The 7,685-nt window shown below is 47.8% G+C and overlaps 2 protein-coding genes across 3 annotated transcripts; both read left to right on the forward strand.

Annotated features, from left to right (window-relative positions):
- Nucleotides 1-6: 6 nt before the first annotated feature.
- On the forward strand, nucleotides 7-1,329 carry LOC101779946 (extensin-like). Its single transcript, XM_004958631.2, has one exon. The coding sequence runs from the start codon at nucleotides 62-64 to the stop codon at nucleotides 1,055-1,057; it is 996 nt and encodes a 331-aa protein (XP_004958688.1). The 5' UTR covers nucleotides 7-61; the 3' UTR covers nucleotides 1,058-1,329.
- A 1,172-nt stretch (nucleotides 1,330-2,501) lies between these two features.
- LOC101780355 (WEB family protein At2g38370) lies at nucleotides 2,502-4,892 on the forward strand. Of its 2 annotated transcripts, none has more exons than XM_004958633.3 (2): nucleotides 2,502-2,844; nucleotides 3,094-4,892. In XM_004958633.3, the coding sequence occupies exons 1-2, from the start codon at nucleotides 2,665-2,667 to the stop codon at nucleotides 4,630-4,632; spliced, it is 1,719 nt and encodes a 572-aa protein (XP_004958690.1). In that variant the 5' UTR covers nucleotides 2,502-2,664; the 3' UTR covers nucleotides 4,633-4,892. The 2 variants fall into 2 exon arrangements, with proteins under 2 accessions (XP_004958690.1, XP_004958689.1); XM_004958632.3 differs by having other exon boundaries at nucleotides 2,506-2,844; nucleotides 3,088-4,892.
- Nucleotides 4,893-7,685: the final 2,793 nt, after the last annotated feature.

Genomic DNA, 7,685 nt, shown 5'->3' on the forward strand with positions numbered 1-7,685 from the left:
GAGTAATCCACCTACGGTAGCACCGACTCCCGCTCCAACCCCTGCACCAACTCCAGCTCCAATGTCAGCACCCACACGATCACCACCAGCTCCAACTAATCCACCCATGCTAGCACCAGCTCCGACTCCGACTCGTGCACCGACACCAGCTCCGACGCCGGCACCGACTCCTGCTCCCACGCCCGTCCCGACCCCTTCTCCGACGCCAGCACCAACCCCTGCTCCGACACCGGCACCGACTCCTGCTCCCACGCCCGTCCCGACCCCTTCTCCGACGCCAGCACCAACCCCTGCTCCGACACCGGCACCGACTCCTGCTCCCACGCCCCTCCCGACCCCTTCTCCGACGCCAGCACCAACCCCTGCTCCGACACCGGCACCGACTCCTGCTTCAGCACCGGCACCGACTCCTGCTCCCACGCCCGTTCCAACTCCTGCTCCGACACCCGTCCCGACCCCTTCTCCAACGCCAGCACCAACCCCTGCTCCGGCACCGGCACTGACTCCTGCTCCCACACCCGTTCCGACTCCTGCTCCGACACCCGTCCCGACCCCTGCACCCACGCCGGCACCAACCCCTGCTCCGGCACCCACTCCGACTCCTGCTCCTGCTCCGACGCCGGTACCAACCCCTGCACCTACACCAGCATCGATAGTTGCTCCTACACAAGCACCAACCCTGACACCGACGCCCTCACCAATACCTGCTCCGACTCCTACTCCAACGTCCACATTGACCCCTACTCCGACACCAGCTCCAGCTCCTGCACCAACCCCTGCACCGGTGCCGCCACCTTCAACGCCCAGACCACCACCACCACCCCAAGCTGTGTGTCCTGCCGGCTTCAGTAACCTAGAAGCGTTTAACTCTGCCGTTCTACCCTATGCTTTACGCCGCACTATTCTGCTTTTGGTATCTAAGCCGAGCATTGCTCTCTTCCCGCCCACCATCAAAACAACATGCCTTTGCTATTTCTCAACTAGCACCACGATCGGCATCATAACCGTTCCCAGTGTCAGAGGCCCCATCGAATGCGTGCCTGCCCGAACTGCTTGAGCATATGCATGCAACGCACTTGCAGCGCAAATGTGCACATGTTGCGAAGCCATTTCCTCATACTTATTTCCTATTGATCAGGCCACCTACTATATCATACTACTATTTGAATAAGTAGCGTGCATGAATGTGCGTCTGCATGCCGAGAGACTGACTTGTGTGTTGAACCTGCGGTAAACAAAGAGTTGTTGTGTTGCTCGTGTAATGAGTCATATGTATTTGTATGTGCATGTGCTCAAAATACAAAATACTATATACATATTCTTGAAGCATGCGTGTTAAATGTTTTATTATTATCGAGGAGTTTCTACTACTTTGTGGAAGTAGGCCTATATGGTCGTCTCACAATTTTTAGAGCTACTACAGACGCAATTAAAATATATAGTAGTTTTATATTGTCTATAACATACCATGCTGACTAAGCAAAATATAACAATTTCTAGGGAAATATGTAGCATGACATATCCATCCATGTCCCAATAAAATAACATGATATAATCACTTCTCTTCTTTTAATTAAAACATTGAATTAGGGGTAGAGAGTGGAAATATTGCAATAACTATACAAACTATATCCTCAATGAAACAAAAATTTTGGAAGTATTATTCCGATACTAGAGATAAACATGGCAGAACAGAATAGTGATGAAAACGGACGGAAATGGATATGAAAACTCCTTACCCATTTATATATCTTTCTATATCCATATTTGACAACCCGGTGCAAAACTAAGGATATATACGGGTATGAAAAATGAACGAATATGGATAGAGATGGAAATGGGAACTTCAGCCGGGATCACTCGTTTTAATATGAAATTTACGACTCACTTCACGCTTCACTAATCACTAGTGCACTAGCTGACTATACTTTAACAGCACATAGAGCACCAGCCACCAGCAGCCACGATGCACCGGGCATTGTTCTGCTGCCTGTTGCGCGTTGGCTTTTGCCTCAGCGTACTGCCCCCCTTGCACGGAGAGACAAACATGATTTGGACAGTAATTGGCTCATGGGTTGGCTGTCAAAGCTTTGAACTTGCTCATGGTAGCCTGATCTTTCTGCGTGCACAAAGGTATTCCGAAAGAGTACAAGAAACGGCAAAAATAGTAGTATATTCCGAAACTTCGGTGGTATTTGGATTAACCGAGTGTTCATGCAAGATTGTACAAAATTCAAAAGTAAGATTTTGCATGAATAGAATGCAAGGAAATCAAAGAGATACTCAGAACTTCGTAGTAGGCACGTGAAGAAATCATTTGACACGTTTTAGCAATTTACTGCGATCCTTTCGGGCCAAAAGTGCAAACTTATAAAATCTAAACGTTTGTTTTCACTCGTCAGCTTGCTTTCTGTAGCAAAAGGCCAAAAGCCGAAGAAAAGCCTGAAAAGTGGAGGCAGGAGGCAGCAACAGGCCAACGGCTAGAATTTACTGTACCACCAGGTCAACAGTCTCCCATGGCGATAAATCCAATCCTGACTTCCGCCATGCGTTGCTTCCACTGGCTTCGATTCCTTTGGCTCTCTCCGTCGTCACCCACCAAAACCCCACAGAACCCAAGAAAGACGAGAAACATCGTCAGCTTTACTCTCCGCACGAGTCCCAATGAACGGCGAGCCCGAGGCGCAAGACCTAGCTCCGCCCGCCGCCGGCGGCGTCCTGGAGGTCCGGGCGGAGGTCGACACCTCGGCGCCCTTCAAGTCTGTGCGCGAGGCCGTCGACCACTTCGGCGGCAGCGCCGCCTGGAGCTCCCACCTCATCAAGCGCATGTTCGTGCCCCCAAAGGTGAACAATCTCTCCTCAATTCTTCCTTGCGCAACCCAAATTGGTGTCTTGACTAGCTATCTGTAGAATCTTGCAGTGGAGCGAGCTCTGCTTTGGTATAGTGTATTGTCTTAGCTTACGGTACCGTGCTCATGGTTAGTTCGGCACTCGAATAGTTGCCTGTGGTTCCTAGATTTGAGGGGAGTATAGTGTATTGTCTTAGGTTATCGATTGATATGTTCTTCTTCCTTCATTCTGGTTCAGAAACAGGTGGGAACTGAAGAATTGGCCAATTTGGAAGAGCAGACCCGGCAGCTGGAGAAGGTGCTCAGCATCAAAGAAAGGGAAACGCTTGATGTGCTGAAAGAGTTGGAGTCCACCAAGAAGGTTATTGCATATTTAAAGCTCCAGGTACAGAGCGAAGAAGCTTGTACATTTTCCATCTCTGAGGAGAGGGACCAAGCTGAGGCAACCACTGAAGAAGGACCTCCGGAAAAGCAGTCTGAAAATGCCGAACCTGAAGTGCGTATGCCTGGCCAAGATGCACAGCTGCAGCAGGCTCCTGGTTCTTCAGTGCTAAAGGGGCTTGAGCAGGCCAAAGCTAACTTAAACAAGACCTCGAGTGATTTAGAAGCTATAAGGGCCTGCATCGAGTCGCTACGGAATGAAATTGCTAAAGAGAAAGTCTTGGTGGAGAGAAGCCGAGAGAAGGTGTGCGCCAACACTACATTGATTTCATCACTGGAGGATGAACTAGACCGGACGACCTCACAGAAGCTGCAGACACTGAGGGATCTGCAGAGGAGGTGTCAAGATCCCTCGGACATCTTCATCGAGATCAACAACATGACGTCTGAGCTAGAGCAGCTCAGGAACGCAGCGAATGCGTCGAAATCTGAAGCTGTTATGTTGGCTGCTGAAATTGAGAAGATGAGAGCTAGCATTGGCACTGCTGAGGTGAGGTGTCTTGCAGCCAAGAAGATAGAAGAGGCTGCAAGAGCAGCAGAAGCTCTTGCACTCGCTGAGATCAAGATCCTACTAAGCAATGAAGCTTCATCAGCTGAGGGTCTCCAGGGTGCAGATGGTGTGAACCTTTCATTGGAAGAGTACTCTGAGCTTGTTGCCAAAGCGCAAGAGGCTGATGAATGCTCAAGAAAGAAAATTGAAGCTGCAATGGTGCAGGTTGCTGAAGCCAACCAGTCAGAATCTTGCTCCATTCGAAAGCTGGAAGAAGCTCAATTACAAGTTGACGAATGTAAGAAGGCACTACAGGAGGCCCAGAAGAGGGTGGATGCTGCCAACCGGGGCAAGATCGCAGTAGAAGAGGCTCTTCGTAGATGCCGATCTGCGACTGGGTACAAGAGGCGTTCATTCCATGACCATCCCAAGTTCAAACACGCAGCACCCCGTTGCAGAGATTCCCAAAATTTGGATATTGTGGACCTTTCAAAGGGTCCCTTGAAGCCAACATTGTCGATCGGTCAGATACTGAGTAGGAAGCTAATGGGGCCTGATGGGTATGATAAAAGTGTTTGGGAGAATACAAGTGAAGCTTCTAATGTGTCACTTGGCCAGATTCTGAACCGAAGGCGTGCAGTTGTGTATAGCAGTGATGCAACTGCTCATGCCAGCGGGCAGTGGGATAAGTCGAAGCATGCCAAGAAATTTGCAGGAAAAAGGAAGAAATTTGCATTTACTGGACTCTCAGTTTTCTTGGCAAGACAAGCCAAGAGCAAGAAGAATAAAAATCACATTAGTACTACTAATGTCAACTTGGCAGGAAAAAAAAATTGTTGTGTACCTAGCTAGATGTTAGCTTTGACCCTAGTTCATGTTCTTATAATCTAGTATTTTTTGTAGTCTCTGTTCATAGATGCCTAGATCATTGATTTCGAGGTGGTTCCATGTAATCCGTAATTCCACAGAAGGCTAGCAGCTAATAACTGATTTTGCTGACTAGTTGTTCTCATGTACTGATTTTGTGTGAACGAAATGTATCAATATGATTAGTTGTTGATATCATGTACACCTGAACGCTACATGTATGTACTCGCTAAAATATTCTTCTCTGATTTATCGCCCTTTTGAGACGGTGTTCTGATTTCATTTTTGCAAGCCTCCATTGTTTGGTTTTGACATGGGTGGATATGGTTCTCTTGGTTGGGATAAGTTACCAGTATGCTCGTTTTTTTTCTAAAAAAAGAAAAGATGTCAATATGGTTTAGGCCATGTTTGGATACAAACTACTAGTAGTGTACTAAAGTTTGTTTGGATACAAACTCCTAAAGTTTAGTAGTATACTAAAGTCTCTAAAGTTTAGCAGTATACTAAAGTTTAGGACCCTCAAATTATTTAGTACAGGGCTGTTTGGATGGACTACTAATCTTTAGGACCTTAGAGGGAAAATGTCATTTTTACCCCTTAATTACTCCTCTAAACTATCCCTGCTCACGTTATTAATGCATGCGAGGGCAATAGGGGTAAAGGGGGACTTGGGGACCACTTTTAGGAGAAATAGGATCCATTAGGATCCCTTGGCCCTCCTAATGAAAATGACCCTCCTAAAGTTTAGAAGTACACTTTTAGGATCCATATTTGAATGCACAAGTCCTAAAAGTGAACTCCTAATCTTTAGGAGGGTGTATCCAAACATAGCTTTGTATGATCATGCCATGATCCATGTGGGCAAGGAATGGTCCGATGCAATCAATAAATGGAGTCTTTCTGTGTTTCTGGTGTGAAGTTGAATAACGAGATTGGGGGCAGTTGGTTGGGGCGCTGGGAAAGTGCGCCATAAATTGGCGATTGAGAAGAAGTCATCACTCATCGGCAAGCTGACTACATGGTTTATTTCTGTACAAAAACTCTGTGCATAAATGGAGGGTGCTGCTGGTGCAGAAGGATAACCAAGGCTAGAACTTGAGGTTTTGACTTGAGTCATTTTACTATCAGCCTGTTTAGTTATCTGTCCAGGTTAGTTTCCGTTCGTTTGATTTTGGTTTCCGGCTGTGCTGGTTGCTGTACACCCTTATGCTCTTTCAAGAAAAGCAACAAGAAGTCTGTTCTTTTTTCTAAAAAGAAGTTGAATAACGGATCAGTTGATTGGATATACAAGCTGCTGCTAATTGTTAAGTTAAATAAAAGAAAAACTTGCTACAGACAAGAAGTCGATAATCTAAGTGGTTAAGGAGACAGACTTGAAATCTGTTGGGCTACGCCCGCGCAGGTTGGAACCCTGCTGTCGACGCATGGTTTTTTTTTATTATCTGCCCTGTTTTTTGACCTTCTCCTATTCTCTCTCTCTGTCTTCCTTTGTTCCGAAGCTGGGCCTTTCTCATGTTGGGCCTCATTCTACGTAATTGTGCCAGGACGGTATCTCTCCGTTTTGGGAGTTCCTCCTAGAGAAGAATCCTAATTTGGACTGTATCCGTGCCAGGACACAAGATGGAGTACTACTCGTTGGAATGCTAGCTTGTTGGTGCGTGCTGGTCTGAATGGACGGCGGATGCGCGGACCTGGGAGCTGCAGGTTCCTCCTCTCAAAGTCTTCGACGCTGCCGAAGGAAAGCAGTAGGAAGGACGGACGACTTGGTGCTGCCTCGGCTGCTGATGAGGGACGGACAATAAAGCTGGGCCGGGCGCCATGATGATGTTTGAAGTTGAACGCGGGCGGTCCAGCTCCAGCCCGGCCTATTTCCACTGCTTTTCCGGGGCGGAGGCTTCGGAGTACGCACCGCCGGGCATTTCACGCTCGCGCGTCGTCGTCGTCGCGACGCTGCTGCTGGTGCTGCGTCCGGCCGCCCAAGCAAGCCCCCGAGCCATCAAGTCCATTCCGCCCGGCAATGGAGACGATGGATAAACCTGACGCTTGCTAAGAGACCGAGATGAACGAACGCATCCTTCATCATCGTCCATCACAATCGGAAACGGGAAGCAAGGCCACGTCGCTCTTTGATCAAGATACGCTTGGATTGGATTTCAAAAGCGCCGAACCGGAGATATAATACACTCCACGCTGGCGGAGGTGTCAAGTATCTGGCGGAGAAGAGCTCGCGTCCACTCCACGCATTTCACCGCAGAATTAATCCAAGGAAGCAAACAAACTAACAAAGGCGCGGTACTGTACTGTAGCGTACTGTACCAGATGAAGACCTGGGGAACGCAACGAGCGGCCGGGAGCCACGCGCTGTCACGTCGCTGGAAAAGTAATGAACAAAAGCAGCGCGTCGCGTTCCACCCAACAACAACCGCGCCACGTCTGGCAGACACGACACGCACGGCACACGGGCACGGATCAATTACCGGGAGCCACTTGGTGGTGTAGCTATGGTACGTTTGCTCTAACAATTCGTCGTGCTGCTCGCACGTAATGGTGTAAGGATCGCTAGCTCAACAAGTGGGTGAATTGGAATTTTTTCAAATTTTTAAAATAAAAAAGCAAACCTTATTCTAGATTTCTAGTGTTGCCTAATTTACAAGGTTCAAGTCTACAAACTAAGCACACTAACAGTAAAACAACCTAGGAGAGCACACTAACATGATCATCATTTCCTTAGGCAAGATATGAACAAAGCAAGCACAACTTGATTAAGAGCAAAAGACAAGTAAATTGCAGGAAGTAAATGCTCAAAAAAAGCGCTGAAATGTAAAGATTGAGGATACGAGACAACTGAATTTTTTTTCCCATGGTATCGAGGAGTTGACGCTCCCCCCTAATTCATGGTGGAGCACCCACTAAAGGTTTTGTTCCCCCAAGCCACTAAGACTCGAGTGCTTCACTAAGAATGCTCCTTCTCTATCTCCGGAACAATGATGGTCAAACCGTGTATAAGATCTTCTTCTTGGGACTCCCACAATCTCCAA

Source organism: Setaria italica, chromosome II, assembly GCF_000263155.2.
Source record: "Setaria italica strain Yugu1 chromosome II, Setaria_italica_v2.0, whole genome shotgun sequence".
Classification (NCBI taxonomy): domain Eukaryota; kingdom Viridiplantae; phylum Streptophyta; class Magnoliopsida; order Poales; family Poaceae; genus Setaria; species Setaria italica.